General features: G+C 34.0%; 3 protein-coding genes and 1 long non-coding RNA gene across 4 annotated transcripts; all 4 read left to right on the top strand.

Annotated features, from left to right (window-relative positions):
* The first annotated feature begins 1,028 nt into the window (after positions 1-1,028).
* Positions 1,029-2,709, top strand: LOC147568156 (uncharacterized). The gene is made up of 2 exons (XR_015238096.1): positions 1,029-1,275; positions 1,788-2,709. It is a non-coding gene; the product is annotated as an uncharacterized LOC147568156 (long non-coding RNA).
* Positions 2,710-2,819: 110 nt separating this feature from the next.
* On the top strand, positions 2,820-3,644 carry LOC147568155 (uncharacterized). The gene has a single exon (XM_086659117.1). It carries the CDS (start codon positions 2,820-2,822, stop codon positions 3,642-3,644), a length of 825 nt encoding a protein of 274 aa, XP_086515243.1.
* A 7,999-nt stretch (positions 3,645-11,643) lies between these two features.
* LOC147568154 (uncharacterized) lies at positions 11,644-16,870 on the top strand. The gene is made up of 4 exons (XM_086659111.1): positions 11,644-12,013; positions 12,158-12,310; positions 14,210-15,000; positions 16,499-16,870. Exons 1-4 carry the CDS (start codon positions 11,644-11,646, stop codon positions 16,868-16,870), a joined length of 1,686 nt encoding a protein of 561 aa, XP_086515237.1.
* A 643-nt stretch (positions 16,871-17,513) lies between these two features.
* LOC147568153 (uncharacterized) lies at positions 17,514-21,846 on the top strand. The gene is made up of 7 exons (XM_086654584.1): positions 17,514-17,779; positions 18,147-18,492; positions 18,779-18,861; positions 19,006-19,146; positions 20,926-20,988; positions 21,185-21,339; positions 21,666-21,846. Exons 2-6 carry the CDS (start codon positions 18,168-18,170, stop codon positions 21,272-21,274), a joined length of 702 nt encoding a protein of 233 aa, XP_086510710.1. The 5' UTR covers positions 17,514-17,779; positions 18,147-18,167; the 3' UTR covers positions 21,275-21,339; positions 21,666-21,846.
* Positions 21,847-22,148: the final 302 nt, after the last annotated feature.

Here is a 22,148-nt window from a genome sequence, read left to right as displayed (position 1 = left end):
GAACAAGTTGCATAAGAAGCTTGAAGAGAGTGTTTTAGGAGTGTAAGAAACATATATGGGAGATTTTATAGCGAGTGATATCATATGGGAGATTTTATAGGGCCCCTCTGATGCAGACGCAGCGGAATTAAAGAAGAACAAGAAAATAAACGAAGAACGGTAAAGAAAACGATAAATAAACTAAAACTTAATTAACTTCAATGGTTTTTCTTTTCAATATGAATAACAAAATAGACTAGACCTCATTTTATAGGATAATAGACTTTCCTAGATAGACTCAAACTAGGATTCCTAAATAATAAAGGATTTTTGAGCTAGGGGTCCAAAAAGTGGGGGGTAAAACGAAAAAAATCCTAAGTTGCCTAAAAATTCGGTTCAGGTCCTAATGTCAGGGAAAATATTTTTTTTCCTTTTGTTTTTTTTTTTATTTTCTTCCTTTCTTGCCCCTCGACTTGACCCAGCTCTTTCTCTCTCCCACGATTTTTGAGGGATCATTTACCCGTCCATATCTGCGCAGGCCAATCACACATTCCCTCCCATTTCGCGCCAACCTTCTTCTTCCTTATTTCCTTTTCTTTCTCTCTCTAAATTCTCCTCCATTTTCCCTGAGTTTTCCGCCCATTTTGCCAAAATTTTTGGCAAAATTTTTGGGATCCCGCTCTTTCTGTATTCACTTTCAAAATCTTTCAAAAGTTTTTAAATTTCATCTTCCAACCTATTTATACCACCGACTGTCTTAATATCTTCCAACCAGAATCTGCTCTTATCTTCCAACCTTTTCAGGTAATGCCTCTTAAATGAGCAAATCCTATTTGTCTTCAATGATAGACTTTAAGGAAGCTGAATATTCCATTTGTTCTTTTAAGGAAGATGATAATGCCATTTGTAAATGAACAACTACTCATCTAAATCTATGTTGAAACTTGGACATTCCAAAATGACAGACATAGTGAAAGGATTTTTTTTCTTTTCTGTACATTATCTTTTCATACCTTCTTTATTTTTCTTTTCCCTACAGTATACAATGGATATTGAAGGAATGCTTTCTGGGGACATTGTTGCACAACGTCCTCTCTGGTGAAACAAACTTCAACTTAGTTGTAACAGTATACAATGGATATTGAAAGTTTTTTTTTCTTTTCTGTACATTATCGTTTCATACCTTCTTTGTTTTCTCTCTCTATCCAGGTTAGAGCGTGATATTTTCGGCTATACTTCATCTACTTCTGCTGCAACATCATCTGAAATGATGAACCACAATCAAATATCTAATAAGTAAGTTTGGAACTAATTTGAACTTTACTGTTTCGGTATTGTTTTACTTAAAATTATAATCTGGTGAGTACACATTTTCATTTAACGGAATCCAAACTCTGGTGAGTACATATTTTCATTTACCAAGAACAAAACTGTTTCCTTACCTAAAACTAATTTACCCGTGTCATTGATATGAACCAGTAACAAATGTCTAATAAGTATGTGCGGAATTCATTACATATTGTTGTTTGTTGTGTACTGATAACCATCCCTTATTTTACGGTAAGTAAAAAAGTTTTCTGGTTCAGTATACATGAATACTTAAAATTTTGATGAGTACATATTTCTGTTTACCGTGAACAAAAATATGGTCAATAAATATTTTTGTTTACCAAAAACAAAACTGTTTCCTTGCCTAAATTAAATTTTCTCCTGCCAATGATATGTTTTTCTTGTATTGATATTTAGTTTATTGTTCTGATTTATCCGAAAACAAAAATATTGTGAGTAAATAGTTTTGTTTTGTGCAGTGTCCCACAGGATTTTTCAAGAAATTCCTCTCTCACGGTTGAGGATGCATCTACTGCCATTGTCAAGGCTGAACCTCTAAAGTCTGCTAGCTGGCTTGAGGTGTTTACACATTTGGGGCAGGAATTCCCTGGAGGCGCCAACGCCTTTCGAAATGCACTTGGACGATATTCCATAAAGCACGGGTACAATTTTAATTATTTGAAGAATGATCTTGATCGTATTACTTGTGTATGCAAATCCCTAAAATGTTCTTGGACCATTCACGCTGTGGCTCCTCTGAAGTCAAGGTCAATGTTTGTTCTAAAAGCTTACAACCCTGTGCACACATGTCAAGACTTTATAATGTCAGAGAATAAGCCAAGATTATCAACCGAAACTGTTAGCTTATTAGTAGTCGATGACATTAGGGAGAATCCGACCAAAAGTACTAAAGACATTGTCACATCTTTCAAAAAAGACTATGGAATTCAACTCAGCTACTACTATTCATACAAGGCTCGAAACAGGAGTATTTCTTTGGCCTATGGGGAGGAAGCTGATTCTTATGCCAAACTCAACTGGTATGTTGATGCCCTATCACGTTCTAACCCTAATAGTGTAATTGATCTTCAAGTTGATAAAGATTCCCACCATTTTGTTCGAATATTTATTGCTCTTGGAGCATGCATCCAAGGTTTCAAGCACTACCGCCCATTGATATTTGTTGATGGTACTTTTGCGAAAACGAAATACAATGGATGCATTCTTGCAGCTGTAGCGAAGAATGACAATGATGGTAAGTATTTTACCAATATTTTCCGTCCGGTACACATTTTTATTTACTGGCTTTTTTGTTGTTTCCTAACCTAAATATTTAGGCTGAAATATGAATTAATTTCCTGTTCTTCCTACTGCGAATTAATTCGAATAATATGTACTTTGCATTTATTCAAAAAAATATGTACTTTGCAGGTTTTTTTGTTCTCGCCTATGCTGTCGTTGATGTAGAAAATGATCAAAACTGGACCTGGTTTTTTTGTAACTTGGCGAAAATGGTTGATATTAGTGAGTCTTTGACTTTTATGTCGGACGGGCACAATGGTATTATAAATGCAGTTTCAAACATTTTCCCAACCGCGCACCATTCATTCTGCGTTTGGCATCTAAGAAATAATTTGAATGTACGTGTAAAGAATGGTGCGAAGAAGTCGGACTATTTCCAATCCTTCATGTTTAAGGCGGCTAGAGCCCTTACTATATCGGATTTTCCGAAGTACACTTCTGAACTCGTAGTCATGGGTGGCAATGCCGTGGATGCATTTCTTCACTCCGTAAACCCGGAACATTGGGCTGATGTTCTCTTTCCAGGAAAAAGGTACGGTTTAATATGTTCTTCGCTCTCGGAATCCTTCAATTCGTGGATAAGGGATGAGAGAGTTCTTCCAATAACCGTAATGCTAGATATGTTGAGGATTAAAATTATGAACATGATGAATGCAAGAAGAACTGAGTCGGCAACTTGGGACTCTTTCTTGTGCCCTAAGGTCAACGAAAAAATGCAGTCTAGATTCAACGTTGCCTGTAGCTGGAAGTGCATACAATCAGGTAAATTTGTATATGAAGTAATGTCCATGCCGAGTCACTCTGTGGACCTTGGGGCTCTTACATGCACATGTCGTAAGTGGCAAGTCCAAGGTATCCCTCGTGAGCATGCCATATTGTGTATTAAAGTGCATGGAGGTGATTCATCATCCTTTTTTGATCCCGCTGTTACAACGGATGCATACTGTAAGACTTATAGTCATTCCATAAACCCTGTCCCATCTTTCGACAACCAAAAACGTTTGAGGAAGCCAGAAAGATACTTCCTCCTTTAACCAAGAAACGTCCGGGCAGACCACGTTCTGTAAGAATTGAAAGTTCTGGAAACTTTAAAAAGAGACAGCGGATAGGTAGGTGTAAAAAGCTCTCTTATCACAACCGTGCTTCGTGCAACGAAGCGATTTAGTGATTGAAATCATTTTTATATCAGCAGCAAAAACTAGGGGCACTCTACAACTTTGAAAAGCATTTACAGTGTTGGAGATTTTCAAATTTTTGAAGAGAGTCATATTCTAGCCTTGTGTTGCTTTGATTTTTTTTGTATCTTTTGTCGAACTTAATGAATTTGTGTTTAAAATTAATGTATTATATTATATTTTGTTAATGTGTATTGTGCCTGAACATAATGCATTACATGAAACTTTTAGTTTTGTCCAGTACATTATTTTATTTACCAGAAAGTTTAAGTTTTGTCCAGTAAATTTTTTTATTTACTGGAAAGTTTAAGTTTTTCCATTGTTCAGAATACATTTTTTCTAAGTCATGTCGAGTACATATTATTATTTACCGAAAATTATTTTATGTACCGAAAATTGTTTTTCTTCCCGGGATTTTTTCTAAGTTTTGTCTAGTACATTTTTTTATTTACCGGAAATTATTTTTTTCCCCGGGATTTTTTGGGAAAAATTTCTAAGTTTTGTCGAGTACATATTTTTATTTACCAGAAAGTTTAATTTTTCCCGGATTTTAGAATATTTTTTTCCTAAGTTATGTCAAGTACATATTTTTCTTTACCGGAAATTCTATGTTTTCCCGGTATTTTTTATGGAAAATTAACAAGTTTTTTCCAGTGCAAACATATTTTTGACTAACAAAAGTTTCACATAAACACAACCATAAGTTTTTTCCAGTACTTAGAAAACTTAAAAAATTTCATAATAACAAAACTTTCAAAGTTTTTTCCAGTACTTAGTAAAAGTTAAAAAACACAACCATAATTTTCACATAAACAACTATTTATGACCCTTCATTTATCATCCTTCTCCATACCTCCTTTGATTCATCCAAAATTTTGAATGTTACTTCTACCCTCTTTCTTCTTGCTTTGTCTGCATAAGTTTCCAGCTGCGAGCAGGCCCCCGGAAAATTGGACTGGTTGCTTATGTTGAAGATATCCTCCAACTGGAGCATTACGTAGAGGCCACAGTCTGGACTGATTGATTCAAAAATAAAATGTGAGTTTAAAGAAACTTAATAACTACTAAAGTAAGGAAGCAAATTTTAGACTCACCTATCCCCTTGCTGAGGGCAATCAACCTCCTTTACATAGGATATCTTTTTCGTCATCCTTTCTTTAGCGTAAGGCCCACTTCGTTTGCGTGTGCACTTCATCTTTATCAATGTTTCTGCCAGCTGCGATGCAAATTTCTTTGCATTATTGTTGCATTGGTTAGCCAGGTTAGTGTCACGCTGCAAAGAGTTGTAGTGCTTCCATTCATTCTCTTCGAATTCATAGACAAGCAGAGTCCAGTGATGACCCTCGAATGATTCATCTGTGTACGGAGTATTCAGTGGCGCATACAACGTTGTAGTATGATCTTTGATGTATTGCGCTTCCAGCCGCTGATTTAAATTGGCCTCAATACTTGCCTGACTCCGCTCTTGTTTGATCAAGGTCTGCAAATCGTTATATATTTTAGACTACTATTTACTCAACACCATTTAAAAATTAATTATATGTTTGACAAGGAAACTTACAAAAAGTAATGAAGATAGGAAAATAACTTCTTTGTTCACGTCTCTGACGTCCTGTGCAAGGTGGTCCTCAAACCAGTCTATGATTTGCGAGTCACATCCCCGATTCATCATAAGTTCATCCAAATCTTTGGCTTTCAGGCAATGTTCTTTGTCCTTGTTCCACACTTCGAGGATGTACATAGAATCCAATCCAGACACACAATTATTTTCCATAAAGATATACATTTACTACACAAATTGTTTACCATACATTTTTTTGTTTACCAAACATTTAATTATTTACCAGTTAATGAGTTATTTACCTTGTCCACCCGTATGTCATGAATTCTAGCGGTAGTGATTTTTCTTTCTCTTGGACGTAGGGCCATAACCCTCCCTTTTTCCAGTTACTTATTGGTTCTTTCACTTGTTTCTTCATTGTTATCGACTCTATATCAATCACCGGGAATTTAATGGCAGCTGCTGCTTTGGATGTTTATTTTCGTGTTCTGGGATTATCCTTTACCCTTTTGATAAGAGATGTTGGTTTAGTAATTGACCCTTTCTGTGTCTTCGATACTACTCGTTTTGGGGGGCTGACGTGCGGTGATGTAATTTTTCTACTTGTTCCAACATGATCCAAGTTTTTGGATACTTGTTCCACCGATGCTCTCCCCATTTCTGCAATATCGGAGAAATTCTCTTCAACTGTTTTACAAACCTCATCTCCCTTCTTCTCCATGACCGGCTGTGGTGGTGGAGTCCATACAATAATTTGCGTCCCAAAGTTAAGATTAAAACTTGGGAAATCATTGGTATCATCCTTCATACTCTCTGTTAAATAATGTATATTCAGAAAAATAATGTTTTAACAAACTCGGAAACTTTAATTATTTCACCACATAATTTACCAACATTACCTCTCTTGTAAGGCATCTCTTTTTCAATAGCATCATCCACCCACTCTGGTTCCTCACTTGACAAATTGATTCGAACCTCATCCTCATCATCCATCTCAGCATCGCCTTCATCATTCAGCTTGCCTTTCTTTTCTTCATTTCCCTCATCGCCTTCATCATTTAGCATAGTTATTATACTTTCTCAGAATAAAAAATAAAACGGAAAAAGAATAATATTTCCTGAGAATATAAAATAAAATAGAAACTATTTCATTACCATCTTCATTGCCATCGCTATCATCTTCGTCACTGTCTTTAAGTTGATACTTATTACTCTGATCATTTTTCTTTTCCTCCCTTTCATCTTTCTCCTCTTTCTCCTTCTCCTCTTTGCCACTTCCATCCTCGCTTCCATCTTTCTCTTTTTCATCTTCGTCACTGTCATCATCTTGTTCCTCATCATCATCTTTCTCATCATCTTCCTCATCATCTTTTTCTATACCCTCATCCTCACTTTCTTCTCCTTCATCATCTTCTTCTCCCTCTTCATCATCTTTTTCTACACCCTTTTCCCCCTCATCTTTCTCGTCTTTCTCTTTCTCCTCCGTCTTCCCTTTCTCCTCTTTCTTCTGTTTCTCTTTTTTCTCTTTCTCTCCATCTTTTGGATCTTCCATCTTACTCTTTCCCTTACGCCTCTGTGCGTGTAGCTCCTCTACATTATCCACAACCTTGATCAGGCCATCTTCTCCTCTAACCTGTTCTTCTACAGGAACTAAAAAGGTTTGAAGGAGTGTTGAATATGCTTTGTAAGAATCATCCCTATCCTCGCACGCTTCTCGCAGTTTTTCTTTAAGTTCAGCATTTTCTTTTTGTAGCTATTCAATCTTGAGAAGCAATTCATCTACCACTTCTGTGTTCTTTGGGGCTGACAGCAACTCTTTTTCTTGATCATTTGGTGGGTACACAAATGATTCACTAACCTGATTTAATGTACAATAAACGAATTTATTTACCAGGAACTAAACATTTACTAGGAAATATTTTTATTTACAAAGAACAAAACAATTTAAAGGTTCATTTTTTATTTACCAGAATAAAACAGTTTCCCATTAACACTGATCAAATGTATACCTGTTCTGCAGTAAGATTTGCAAGCTTCTGGTCAAATGTATCATCTATATTCGTCAAAGACCACCTCACGATCCTAGGCACCTCATCCCTAAACCTCTCTTCTCGATCAAAACATAGAGTATGCTCGCAAAACCACAACTATAGAAAACATAGAGTATGAGACACATGAAGTTAAGTTTGAATTTAAATGATAAAAAACATACTCACAGGAAGTAATACAAGGCACCCTGAAGCTTTCAGTGGGTCGTTGGGGTACTTATTGATTCGATCGATTAGGTATGAGTGCACTGCTGTTGGCCAACACAAAGTTTGAATTGATTCCATTGTTTGCAAGTTGAATAGAATACGCACTAGAATCGCGTAACCTAATAGCGGAGCAAATAAAACATTTGCAGAAATAGACATGATGATCAGCCTGATCACATCAATGTCATCTACCTCTCCGTTGACAGCAATTCTCAGGGCATTGGATATTTGTATGCATGATACCGATCCAGGGATTTCACCGAAGTACTTCATACAGAAATCTATTTCTGGCTGCTTTAGTGATTTATTTTTAGGGAAGATTTCTCTCACCTCTCTTGACAATGACATACCTAGAATTAGGGCCACATCTTCAGGTTTCACTTGCATTTCTTTCCCCGCCAATGTAAACCTTTTTGTCGAACTAGAATAGAGGCAGAGAATTTCAAAGATAGCCTTGTTGGGTTTGTTTATGTTATCCCAATCTATTTTGTCTTCAACAAAAGCCATCACCAAATTTTTGAATGGAGTAGCGGCTAACAACTCTTTCTGTCTAGTCGCCATCTTTGGATAAGTGGTCTTCAATTGTCTCCATGTATTTCGAAGGGCATACTTGTAAGCCTTCGGCACCAGTGCTGCAAGGTTGGGTGGTCTATTTTTCCGTTCACCTGTTGAGCTTCCAACTTCAGTTTTTTATTTCTTTCCTTTCTTTTTTTTGCTGCTTTCTTCTCTTTCCGGTGCAGCTTTTCTCTTGCCTTTTGCATTGTCTTTTACTTCAATGCTCTCAGTAGTTTCAACCTGTAAAAAATTACCAACCAGGAAAGACTGTTGTGTCACACATTACAACAGACACTTCAAATGCATTGTCATCTTTACCAGAAACAAAAAACATTTTCAAGGAACAAAACATTTGACAGTATACAAAATGATTTACCAGGAATAAAACAATTTACTGTACAAAACATTATTCCCCTGAACAAATCCCTATCACTTGGAACAAAATAATTTCAGTACAATAAAATATTTTCAAGGAACAAAACATTTTACAGTAAACAAAATTATTTACCAGGAATAAAACAATTTACTGTGCAAAATATTATTCCCATTAACACTAGACAAATCCAAATCACAGTAAGACAAAATATTTTCAAGAATAAAAAACAAATTATTTTTTTTCAGTTACATACCTTCTTCTTTCTTGGACTAGTTCTTCTAGCCAGAATTTCTGCTATAGGTCTTTCCTTTTCTGATATAGCTCTGGTGGAAGTTGGTTCTTTGATAGTCACACCCTTTGATTTCTTCGTTGTATTGTTACTTTTCACCATATCTGCGTCAAAAAATGAAAGATCATTCACAAATTTTAGGGTTTCAAAAAACTTTTATCAAACAAACTTTTATCAAACAAGTTTACGGGGATGAGATAGAAGTAAAACCTACTTGAATCCCTTCACAAACTTGTAGATTTTTTCTTCAAACAGACTTGAATCCCTTCTTAAAATCTTGTAGATTTTTTCTTCAAAAAAACTTGAATCCCTTCTTCAACTTAGGACTTTGACAAATTGGACCTCTCGTTTATTTATGGGCAACCGTGGACGTCCAGCCCATTTTGGGCCTCGTTTTGGACGTCCAGCCCAATCCCTCATTTTTTTTGGTTAGGAGAGGTAAAGTTTTACTTCCTTATCAAAATAACAAAGGATGATGGAAGATTTGGGGTGATCCTATAGCCACTTTCTAGTAATAAAAGAGGGATTTAGAAGGAGCAAAAGGGACACTGGGTTTTGAAGGATAACAACTTGAAAGAGAATCTATTAGGCTGCCGGGACTGACCGATTACAATAAGAGGCAGCCGGGACTGACCGATTACAATAAGAGGCAGCCGGAAGAGCAATGCATGTTAAAAAATGTAATTTGTAATTTCTAAGTGTGTTAGAAAAATCTAGAGGGGAGTAAATGAGTTGTGGTGGTCTTCAAGATAGATGGGTCTAGAGAAGTTTGACTAGAGATAAGTTTAGACTAGAGCTAAGCTTAGACTATTACTTGTAAGTTCCAATGTGGAAGTCTGTAGGGTTTGCTAGATGAGCTAAATCCTCTACTATAAATAGAGGTGTTTTGTAATGTTGTTGATCAAATATCTTTCTCAAGTTATATAAATCCCTAATCTTCCTTAGCACCCAACAAATTTGGTATCTAGAGCCAATTATCCCCTTTATCTATTTCAATCTCATGAAGAAATGTCAACACCATCTTCAAATTCCACCTTCAATCTTTCACCTAATTCCATACTAATTTTTGATGGAAAACACTATGATTATTGGAGAATGCAAATGAGGACAATTTATGTATCACAAGATTTATGGGAATTAGTTGATGAAGGTTATTAAGAAGAAGGCAAAACAATAGCTCAATTGAAAGAGTTAATTAAAAAGGATGCAAAAGCATTGCAATACATCCAACAAGGGGTTAGTAAATCGATCTTTCATAGAATTATGGGTGCAACTAAAGCTAAAATTGCATGGGATATTTTGAAAAAGGAATTTCAAGGTTCCGAAAAAGTTATTGTTATTAAGCTTCAATCATTGTGGAAAGAATTTGATAATTTGGGAATGAAGGAGAGTGAAAATATTTAACTTTTTTCATCTCGTGTTACAGAACTTATTAACAAAATTAGAAGTCTTGGAGTTACTATCGAAGATAAAAAAATCGTGCCAAAAATTCCTCGAAGTTTACCGCAAAAATTCGATCATGTTGTAGCCGCAATTGAAGAATCTAAAGATTTATCTTCTCTCTCTTTTTATGAAATAATTAGTTTTCTTGGAGCTCATGAAAGTAGAATCAATAGATATCAAAGTAGTCCGGTGGAGCAAGCATTTCAATCAAAGATTAATATTTCAAAACAACAAAAAATAGGAAGTAAGTTTTTTCAAAAAAGAAATTATTTTGAAAAACATCAAGAAGGACAAGGTTCTTTCAAATCTCAAGGAAAAGAACACAATCGAGGGAAGCTCGTCAACACAAAAAATTCTCAAGAAAATTCTGCTCCTTATTGTTTCTATTGCAAAAAAGTTGGTCATGAATCTAAGGAATGTCGGTTTAAATGCACCGAATGCAAAATTTCGAATCATTCTCAAAGAGATTGTTGGTTTCAAAAAGGAAAAAGTGAAGCTAATTTAACAAAAGAAAAACAAGAAGCACAGTTATTTTCTTGCATGAATGTAGAAACACCCTCATCGGATATTTGGTATTTGGACAGCGGATGTAGCCATTATATGACTGGAAATAGAGATTATTTGTAGAACTTGAAAAAAATGTTTCTACTTAAGTAAAGCTTGGTGATGGAAAATTAAAACCTTGCGGAGGAAAAGGTGTGATTGCAGTAGCTACAAATAAAGGTGATAAATTTATTAGTGATGTTCTTTATGTTCCCGGTATAACCCCAAAATCTCTTAAGTGTTGGGCAACTCATGAGGAAAAATTACTCTCTTCATTTTGACAATGGAGAATGTGAGATTGTTGATAAAAGAACAAATCTTATTGTGGCCGCTGTCCAAATGACTTCAAATAATGTTTTCTATCTTATTATGCCAAAATGTGAGAACGTTTCATTCAAAAGTAAAGTTGATATGGCTCATATTTGGCATTTGAGATATGGTCATTTGAATTATAGAGGGTTGAAATTATTAAAAGAGAAAGATATGGTGGTTGGTCTTCCTTACATCTCAAAAAATGATGAAATTTGTGAAGGGTGTATTTACGGAAAAATGCATAGGCTTCCTTTTCCAAAAGTCTCTTCAAGAGCCCGTGCACCACTTGAATTGGTACATGCTGATATTTTTGGACCGACTAAAACACCTTCACTTAGTAATAAGAGATATTTTCTCTTATTTGTTGATGATTATACAAGAAAGATGTGGATTTATTTTCTTGAGCAAAAATCAAAAGCATTTGGTTTTTTTCTAGAATTTTTGACTCTTGTAGAAAGACAAAGTGGCAAAAATTGAAGACTCTCAGAACTGACCGAGGTGGAGAATTCATTTATAAACCCGTCATGGATTATTGCAAAGAAAAAGGAATTAAAAGAGAGCTCACAGTTCGTTATAGTCCACAACAAAATGGTGTGGACGAAAGGAAGAATCGGACAATTGCAGAAATGGCTCGAAGCATGTTGAAGGGGAAAGGGCTTCCAAATAATCTATGGGTTGAGGCAGTAAATACATCGGTATTCTTATTAAATCGGTCTCCGACAAAAGCAGTTCAAAATATTACTCCATATGAAGCTTGGCATGGGAAAAAACCTCAAGTAGATTTTTTCAAAATTTTTGGTTGTCTGGCATATTCTCACATTCCTTTGAGAAAAGAAAAATTTGATGAGAAGGGTGAGAAATTCACCTTCATTGGTTATAGTAATGAATCCAAAGGTTATCGTCTTCTTGATCCCATCTCTAATAAATTGGTAATTTCTCGAGATGTTATTTTTGATGAGATGAAATCTTGGGAATGGGGAGAAAGTTCTTCTCAAATTGAAAATAAATCTGATTTTTTCCAAATTAATGATTGTTAAGAAGATCAAAGTTCTCCTTCATCAAATTTATCTGAGATGCCACAAATTTCTGAAAATGGAGGAGTTGAAAATTCTCCAAATTTTGATGAGGATTCTTCGGATTCCGAATCACCTCCGAGAAAGACACGTTCTCTATATGATATCTACGAATCATGTGAGTTTTCTTTCTTCACTTATGAACCACAAAATTTCAAAGAAGCAGAAAAAGAAGAAGTATGGAGAAATGCCATGAATAAAGAATTGACAACTATAGAAAAAAAATCAAACTTGGAAACTTGTAGATCCTCCAAAAGAAAAAGATGTTGTTGGATTAAAATGGATCTACAAGACCAAATTTGATGAAGATGGATCAATTAAAAAACATAAGGCTCGTCTAGTTGCAAAGGGTTATTCTCAACAACCGGTATTGACTTTAATGAAACATTTGCTCCGATAGTAAGAATGGAGACAATCAGAATTGTTCTTGCATTAGCCGCTCAAATGAAATTACAAGTTTTTCAACTTGATGTTAAATCAGCATTTTTAAATGGAGAATTGGAAGAAGAAGTTTATGTTGAGCAGCCGGAAGGATACAAAATAAAAGGAGAAGAAAATAAAGTACACAGACTAAAGAAAGCCTTATATGGCTTAAAACAAGCCCCCCGAGCATGGAATGGTAAAATTGACGGATATTTTCAGCAAAATAATTTTCACAAAAGCAAAAGTTAACCATCTTTATATGTGAAGAAAGCAGGGGTGGCCCAACTGTTTATGAGGCCTAAAGCGGACAAAAATATTGAGGCCCTCACGCACTAATAAAAAACGAGCATCATTTTATTAATCGTGAGAAAATTTGCCAAAACTTCATAAAATGATGCTCGTTTTTTATTAGTGCATATATTTTCGTACAACTTTAAATTTCAGTAGAACAAATTAAGTGTATTACTGTGAACCAATTTTTTTTGTTTTATTTTCATACGACATGTTTGGGATTTATGCATATATTTTCGTACAACTTTAAATTTCAGTAGAATAAATTAAGTGTATTACTGATAAATAACCTTTAAATAGAAAAACTAAAAAAAAAAATTAAAATGGCACAATCATATTTATTTAAGATATCTTAACACGACAAAAATTGTATTTAAAAAACATAACGTAACTATATTAATTACCGTCTGACTTATCTGTTATATAAAATGAAGTTCTACCGACATAAACAAATAAAAACAGACATTAGTAGATAAATAAATAAAATCTCAAAAATAAAATAAAGAATGTAATTAGAACTCAAAGAAAATAATAGAGTAACTTAAATAAGAGTAGGAATTAGAACAAAAAAAATGAAGAATGAGGAAAACAACACAGTGAAAGAAAACAAATGGGGGAAAAAGATATAGAATTTAAAGAGAACGAATGGAAGATTTTATTTGCATGTAGGCTAAAAAGGTAAATTATTTGAGTTCAACCAAAATAATTAACTAGGTTTGGCACTTTGACTATTCTAACGTGGTTTAGGGCCCACCCACAACTGGTGCTTCCCTTCTTCCTATTATCAGACGTGAGGTGCTCATAAATACTAAAGAGGGGCCTTTCTCATTTGGGGCCCAAAGCTCTGGGCCTAGGCCGGCTCTGGAAGAAAGAAGGAAATAATTTTCTAATTGTCTGTTTATATGTAGACTAGGGTATATCCCGTGTCCTAGGGCACGCACACTTGTATCAATCAAATGTTACGAAATTTATTGTTATATTTTATTGAGAGAGAGAGATTTTTAATCATTATTATTTTCTAATTTATTTTCTCTTAAATTAGTTATTATTTTATTGAGAGAGATTTTCATTTCTTTTTTTAACCCTTGAAATTTATTTTGTTTCTTTTTTTTCTTAAATTAGAATTTTTATTTATAAAAAAGAAAGGATATTGTTTTTTCAATAGGTAACTTTATTTCTACGAAGGACAATATTTTAAATTTTGAGAAGGGCTTCTAGACAATATGTATAATTAAAAAAGGATGTTTGTCCTAGTCATCGATTTCCTTTCTGTTTTATTATATAGATGATCTAATTTTTACAGGGAAAAATCTAAGGATGGTTGAAGAATTCAAGAAATCCATGATGAAGGAATATGAGATGACAGATTTGGGTCTCATGAAATACTTTCTCGGAATTCAAGTTCGTCAATCAAAAGGAGAAATCCTTATTTCCCAAGAGAAATATGTTGAAGACCTATTAAAAAGATTTCAAATGTCAAATTGCAAGTCTGTTTCTACACCTATTGGTGTAAATGAAAAATTGCAATTAAATGACGGAGCACCTAAGGTCGATCCTAAAATTTATCGAAGTCTGGTTAGGTCTCTTATTTATCTTACAAATACAAGGCTAGATATTGTTTATCCCGTCAGTCTCATCTCTAGATTCATGAGTGAGCCGAGTAAAATTCACTTTGCCGCTGCCAAGCGTATTTTACGCTATATTCAAGGAACAAAAAACCATGGAATAAAATATGTGACTGAAGATGAAAACAAATTAGTCGGTTTTACTGACAGTGATTGGGCTGGTTCTCTTGCTGATAAGAAAAGTACATCCGGATATGTTTTTAAGTTGGGATCTAAAGTTATTGCTTGGGCATCAAAAAAGCAAAAGACTATTGCTTTATCATCCGCGGAGGCTGAGTATATTGCCGCTACCGATGCATCATGTGAAGTCGTTTGGATAAGGAGAATTCTAGAAGATTTATTTCAAAAGGAACTAGGTCCGACAACTATCTATTGCGATATTATGTCCGCAATAGCAATGACAAAAAATCCGGTTTTTCACAACTGCACAAAGCATATTGAACTTCGTCATAATTTCATTCGCAATTTGGTACAACAAGAAGAAATTCAACTTCAATTTGTCAACACCAATGAGCAATGGGCCGACATCTTCACAAAAGCTATTACAACGGAAAAATTTCTCAAGTTCAAGAACCACATGCAAATTACAAATTAAGAAGGGGTGTTAAAAAATGAAATTTGTAATTTCTAAGTGTGTTAGAATAATCTAGAGGGGAGTAAATGAGTTGTGGCGGTCTTCAAGATAGATGGGTCTAGAGAAGTTTGACTAGAGATAAGTTTAGACTAGAGATAAGCTTAGACTATGACTTGTAAGTTCCAATGTGGAAGTTTCTAGGCTTTGCTAGATGAGCTAAATCCTCTACTATAAATAGAGGTGTTTTGTAATGTTGTTGATCAAGCAAAAAACAAGGTAGAAAAATGAGTAAAAAACTATTAAGTTATCTAGCAATCAAATATCTTTCTCAAGTTATATAAATCCATAATCTTCCTTAGCACCCAACAATGCACAGTAGCCTATAATTTTCTTGGGGATCTAGAGAACAAAGGATTTAGTACAAGGAGATTTGAGGAAAGAGGATGAAGAAACAAACATCTTCGATGAAAGTTGCTCATTTTTTTCTCTTTCATCCAGGTCTATTAATTGAGTCGGTTGTTTATTTATACTTACATCGGCCGTTATTTCGTTTGATCTAGGTTAGATTATTCACATTAGTTTTCTAATTTGTGTATTAGTTTGACTGTTTTTTCTTTTCATTCAGTTAAAGTTGCTCTTTTTTTTCCTCTTGCTTAAGAGTTAGATTTCTCTCTTGCTTAGGTGTAATAAAATCTTAAGTAAATGACTTCCGATTCTGAACAGCTGAGTCCACTAACAGAAAGAAATGAAACACGTGCAAATATAAGTATAAACATCACTCTATCTCCCCCTCCCTCTTTCCCCCTTTCAGTCTCTCTCACTCACTCTTTAGCTATTAATATTTTAGTTATTGGTTTAACTGGTTCAATTTTGACTGTTGCCAGCTCTCAAATTTATTTGTTTGTACTACGTCTGGTCAAGTTCCTCAAGAAATTAGGAATGTTTATACTATGTCTGGTCAATTTCCACATAGAATTAAAAGATTTACACGAGAAGAGAAAGGAAAAAAGAAAAACAACAGATTCTGATGTAAGGATTAACTACAATGAATTTAATTTAATTTATTTTGTTTAATATTACACAATATATATGATGTGAGTTAATTTACATTCAAACATTTTGGTAGGATATTCTGTTATCACCGCACACATTATCCCAACAAAGATGACGTGAAAGAGAAATCTTACAAAGTAGAAACCATTTTCCTTGACAATTCGTGAACCAAACGAAGCATCTGTACTAACTTCCCGAGCTTATATCAAGAACGAAACTTTTGAAGAGGTTTTAACTTAAAATTGAAAACACATATATCAATTTGTAATTTTGAATTATCACAATTTATGGCATGCACGTTAGTTACATGTAATTATAAACTTTTTCTTATTTCTTATAGATGATAACAGATTTTCATGTTAATAATGATATTCCTGAAGAGGTGCCGACTGTGCATAATCTTCCAAATTCAGAACATGGGAATGGAATTAATGAACTATCATCGGTCGCCCCTGAATTAAATTTAAGTCCAAATAGTGATGACAATTCAATACCTAGTGTTACCCCAAACATCTCCCGACACTCGAATGAACGTCATTTCCTCGGTGCAATGGACATAGTTTGTCCTCATTGTCAGTCTTTACATTGGATTGACGAAAGATTGGTGAGGTCATTTATTGTTAGACCAAAATTTGGAACATGTTGCTTGCAAGGTAAAATACGTCTCCAGAGTCTCTTAGAGCCACCTTTAGCTCTAAAAAGATTATACTAAGGAAATGATCATCTTTCGTCCTCATTCCAATCAAATATACGACGTTACAATGCAGCAAATACGTTTACAAGCCTTGGATGCTCATTGCAGCCGAGAATGCTCGAAAACACTTTACTCGTAAAATCAGGACGTAATAAAACCACAACGACGTTAGCCAAGAGGGATCTACCGCGCATGTAGGTAGCAGTGGGAACCTTGTGGGGTTACAATTAAAATCATTTATGCCAAAAAAAGAATCATTTTAACTCATTTGTTGCTTAAAAATAATAGTGGTAGTTAGCGGGATAAATGGGAAAAATATAAGATCCATAACAAAGTTGTCTCAATGAAGTCCATACATACATATATGTTGTTAGAGCATCTCCAATGCAAAACTCAAAAAAATTTCTATTCGTCCTATTTGTCAAGTTTCAATTAAGATTCTCGCTCCTAGGTGTCGAAAATAGAGACCCTCAATTCTTGTATGTCTCCAATGCAACACTCTAAACTCTTTTATTTTACTCACGTGTCATGGTTACTTTTGTAAAAAACTAATTAGTTATTTTAGAAATATACGAAGACTTGATTTCACTCTTGAGATATCACATCATCTTTGAGATCTTAGTTGAGTTTTGCATTGGAGATGATTTTTTAAGAAATACTCAAAAAAGAAAAAGAAAAAAAATCGAAAACATGACAATATGGCCTTGTAACAGAATGAGAGGAGCTTTCATCAAAAAAAGAAACGAAAAACAGAATGAGAGGAGTGGTTCACTCACATGAGACACGACCATCGTGCTTTCTTAATAAAAGGTAACCCCCCCATCGTGTAGTTAAAACACTAAACCCTAATTTTCGTTGAAGTAGAAGAGATTAAGGTAAGAGGAAACTACTCCGAGAATAACTCCCCATCACTCCGATCGAGTGAAGGTATTTATCTTCTTCCTCACCTTCTAATTGAACCCTAATTTACTGTGTGTTGTATAAACACTTTTTAATTGAATAATATATGTAGTAAATCCTCTTATATATATATATATAAACCCTAATTTTCATTAGAGTGGTTATTAATTTTGAAAAGAGTTATTGTAAGGGAATGCACACATTTCTGTATTTACAATTGGTGTAATACATAAACCCTAATTTTCATGGGATTTTTAATTGATGTTTAGGTTTAGGAATATGTGGAAAGTCATTATTTATTTGGATATAGAAACAAACTTGGAAAACATATAGAGTATTAAATTGATGTTTTTGGGTATTACAAAATTCTAATTTTTATGGGTTTTTTTCACAGAATTATTGCTTATCTTTTTGAATGGACGAGACAAGTATCAAGTTAAAACATGAGATGGGATTTGAAGAAGCTTTCATGAATTCTGTTAAAATAGAAGATGATGATATTAATATGGTTCTACCATTGAAGATACAAGAAGAAGAAAAAACAGAAGAAGAGTTGTTTGCAGAAGGAGTCTCTTTTGTTATCTCCAAATGGACTTTACTTCAGGAGTCAGGAGCAATTAGTGCTGGGATGGATTATGGATATGTAATGAAGTATGTTAGAACTCACCTTTGGTGGGTTGAATCTGAAAAAATGAACAACTATTACACTGATGTCTTCTATTGGTTCATGGATTCAAAAGGTTATGTTTCTCAATTCATTAATTGATGGCTATACTTTTGATTTAAACCATTGAGGTTTTAAAAAAACACTTGATCATACTGTGTTCTTAGAAAGATGCTAAGTTGTCGGTCTCGACTCGAGACTGACTAATGGTCGAGCCTGAGTGTTTTTTTTTTCAAATAAAAGTGAAAAGTGACACTTCAACTTCTAAGTTAATCTCTACAAGAAAGAAATGTTTCTCTCTTTTTATTTCCTCTCATAGCTAGTTTAGGAATTGACTCTTGTTGAGGTTCATTTGGATGTAGATATCAGTGTTGCCAAGTTATCGACTTATCTCCAAGATAGAAACAGACATATCTTTAAGGGACGCACACCGGGTGGGATCCAGGTATGACTCAACTGCATGTATATGTTAACTCTATGCGTGTTACATGCATAACTTCATTGACGAGAACCATTTTCAAATCCATTTGGTATTTGTGTACATTTCATTGCTTTCGCTATTATAATTCTCGCGGTTTCTCTTTTTCAGATTGCAAAACAATTGATGATTCTATACGAAGTGTTCTTGGAGGGGAAACGTGAATCAAATATTGAAAAACTAAGGGAGTCGGTTAAAAAACTTAGGGAATCAGCCTACCATGGAGCAAGACTCGTGCCTCCAAGCGTTTGGGTAACTCAGTTTGATCATTATAATATCCTAATAATTGGAAAAATACATGTCTGTTACTCATAAAGTTTGTTAATGGTCTCATGTAAACTCGTTGGAAAGTACCTAACTTCAACTAGAATTCAAAAAAATTCCGAAACATGTGAATAAAACTGAAATAACCTATTTATAATGCTGGAAAATAAAGATAAATGTCAGTTTCACTCATTAGGGCTGAAGGTAACTCATCCTTCAACTTCTCTAACTTAAATTCGTCCTAGGAGCTCTTTATATAGATAACTTTATGCAAAACCAATGTATGAAAAGCCCCTGAATGCTTGGATTACCCGCCGAGTAGTCCTCAGTCCCAACTCAGCCGAGTCGACTAGTTCATAAGAAACTAGTCGGAAGGAATTCAGTCCAACTCTTTTTCTGTCTAGAATGAAGATGTTGTTTATTTTTTTTATTTAAAAACTCAAATAAATGTTATTTTTTAGTGTTCCATACTTCATTAATGTTGTAAAACTTGTTTATAATTATATGTATGCTTATTAGGGATGAATTTAGTGTCTATATGAACAGGTTTTGTTGTTTTTCTTGGCTGATTTGAGCCAATAAAACCCTAATTTGACATGTAAATCTTGTTATTTTAGTTTATTAATGTTTGAAGCAAGTTTGTGATTAGATTTATGCTTTAATGTCTATATGAACTGATTTTATTTTATTTTTGACAAATTTGAGCCATTAAAACTCAAATTTGACATGTAAATCTTGTTTTTACGTATATTTATCAGGGTATGCATTCTCTTCAGGGTATGTAAATACATCTGTATATATACACAAAATATATAATATATTTATCAGGGTATGCATTCTCTTCGCGAAACGTTCCCTAAAATGAGATTAGGTGCACGAAATAACACTTACAACTATTTCCTGCATAGTTTCGACCGAAATTGTTGGAAATATCGAAATTTCCACTGACATGAGGGCAACTTTGACCGACATAGTAGAAATCAAGAAAAAAAATCGAAAAAACTAATTACTAGAAACATATCACTTCCTTCATCATCTTCATTTCTCTTAGATCTCTCTTTATTATTATGTTATGTTTTTCATGGTTTCTAAATCTATTTGAATGATTTACGCTTTCACTTAACTGCCTAATAATATCTTAGTATCGCTCCTGATATAACTGTGTGATTGACGGTACCTTCTCAAACTATTTTGTGAACTATTAACTATTATCAGTAAGAATGTTATCTTTTGGGTGTTCTAGCCAGAAAGTTATTCAATTTACCCCCGGAAGTAACTGTGTAATTGTTAATACTCTTCAAACTAATAGATATTGTTAAACATCATTTTATGCTTCATTATTGTTTAATAATCTTGTTATACGTAATTGCATTATATTTTTATCATTTCTGTAGATTTATAAGATTTCCACACTGACCGGAACATTTCTACGAAATGTTTCCACTTTTGGGCCGACCAGAATTTGTACCGAAACCGAAATTTCATTCCTTGATTTATATTATCTGACTCGTCCCGTGTAAATATGATTAGTAGCGACTAAGCCTAGTCCCGCGTAAAAGATACTTAAAAACAACAATTTATGCCCTGTACATTCGAAAATCATGAGAAACAAAATAATAATTCATAATTCTAATTACATTTTAGTAAGGAAACTACCTAAATTTTATACCAAGTCATTAAGCAATTAAAGATGAAATTAAATTTACTTTCTCGATTCACATCATGGTCCCTTGGGTGTTTATTGATATATGTGATTGAGTTTTGCAGAAATCTGACTTGATCACGAAGAGAAGGGAGATGAAGAGAACTAAGAAGAAGAATTCCAACAAGGTTTTTTTTTTTGTCCCCTCTTGATGCATGACTGATATAGTTTTATGGGTTTAGTTCACTCTTCTAATTCGAATTTACATTTACTCACACACACACACACACACATATATAATATATATATATATATATATATATATATATATATTATATATATGGTGCTTATTGGAGAGTTATGGTCCTTTCCCGAAATCCACAGGAGGGTAGTCTCCATGGAATTATGAAGCCTAAGTCCATGAAAGTGATAAGGGGGAAAACACGAGAAAGTGGTCTCACTCTAGGCAAGTGAGTGAAAGAGGTGAAGATACCGAACAACTATCAAATTAGAGTTTGCTGTCCCCATCCATCAAAAAGGTATTTCTTTTCTTTTTTCCTTTTCGTTTTTTGTTAAAATAGCCATTTCATTTCTTACATAATGTTAATGTTAGTACAAACAACAATAGTAGCGAAAAAGGACCAGCCCTTCTGATAAATAGTAAACTGCATGACTTATTTTTTGTATGACATATTTATATTTGTAGGGGAGTTCACTGTTAAAAGTTTATTGTAGATCTCATTTCACTGATTTGATAAAATAAAAATTAATGCCCTAATGAAGTAGTGCTTTCTGTTGTTCTTGTTTTAACGATAATGTGTCCGTTGTCTACTTCCCTGACGGATAGTTGTATTTTGTTTTTCAGATTTAAGTTCTTCCTTTGTCATGCAATGTAGAAGATGAGAATTTTTTATTAAAACACAAAAACATGATTTTAGTTTATGAATTAAGTTGCAATTTCCAGTTTGTTTCCATGCACCTTTTTTTTCTAATTATTATTCGGATGGTATTGATCATTTTAATGAAATTTAAATCTCGAGGGTAAATAATAGTCATATTGAAGTTCCTCCTTGCTTGATTATAATAATGTCATAACATACTATAATTTACCGTGATGTATATGCATTATGGTATTAACATTTTGAGTTAATTCCTATTTGCCCCCTCCCCCCGTACTTTGTGACCAGCTTCCTTTATGGCCTCCTTTTTTCCGTAAATTCAAATATGGTCTCTTTTTCTTAACACAGTCAGTCAATTCTTATGGTTAGTCTTTTTGTTTCCATTATTACCCTTTTATAAAAGAGTTTTTGGAAATTCAAATTTGACCCCCTTACAAATAAATATGAAT

Source organism: Eschscholzia californica, unplaced genomic scaffold (assembly GCF_041429995.1).
Source record: "Eschscholzia californica isolate CP2 unplaced genomic scaffold, dmEscCali1.0.p SCAF_1, whole genome shotgun sequence".
NCBI lineage: Eukaryota > Viridiplantae > Streptophyta > Magnoliopsida > Ranunculales > Papaveraceae > Eschscholzia > Eschscholzia californica.
Note: the sequence above shows the minus strand (reverse complement) of the source record. Positions and strands in the feature narration are given on the sequence as shown.

Coding starts and splice junctions, on each gene's coding strand:
- LOC147568155 (XM_086659117.1), top strand. CDS start 2,820: ATGGTTGATATTAGTGAGTCTTTGACTTTTATGTCGGACGGGCACAAT.
- LOC147568154 (XM_086659111.1), top strand. CDS start 11,644: ATGGATTATTGCAAAGAAAAAGGAATTAAAAGAGAGCTCACAGTTCGT. Junction 12,014..12,157: donor TTATAGTAATGAATCCAAAG/GTTATCGTCTTC, acceptor ATGATTGTTAAG/AAGATCAAAGTTCTCCTTCA. Junction 15,001..16,498: donor ATAATTTCATTCGCAATTTG/GTACAACAAGAA, acceptor TATTTCTTATAG/ATGATAACAGATTTTCATGT.
- LOC147568153 (XM_086654584.1), top strand. CDS start 18,168: ATGGACGAGACAAGTATCAAGTTAAAACATGAGATGGGATTTGAAGAA. Junction 18,493..18,778: donor TTGGTTCATGGATTCAAAAG/GTTATGTTTCTC, acceptor ATTTGGATGTAG/ATATCAGTGTTGCCAAGTTA. Junction 19,147..20,925: donor TCGTGCCTCCAAGCGTTTGG/GTAACTCAGTTT, acceptor TGAGTTTTGCAG/AAATCTGACTTGATCACGAA.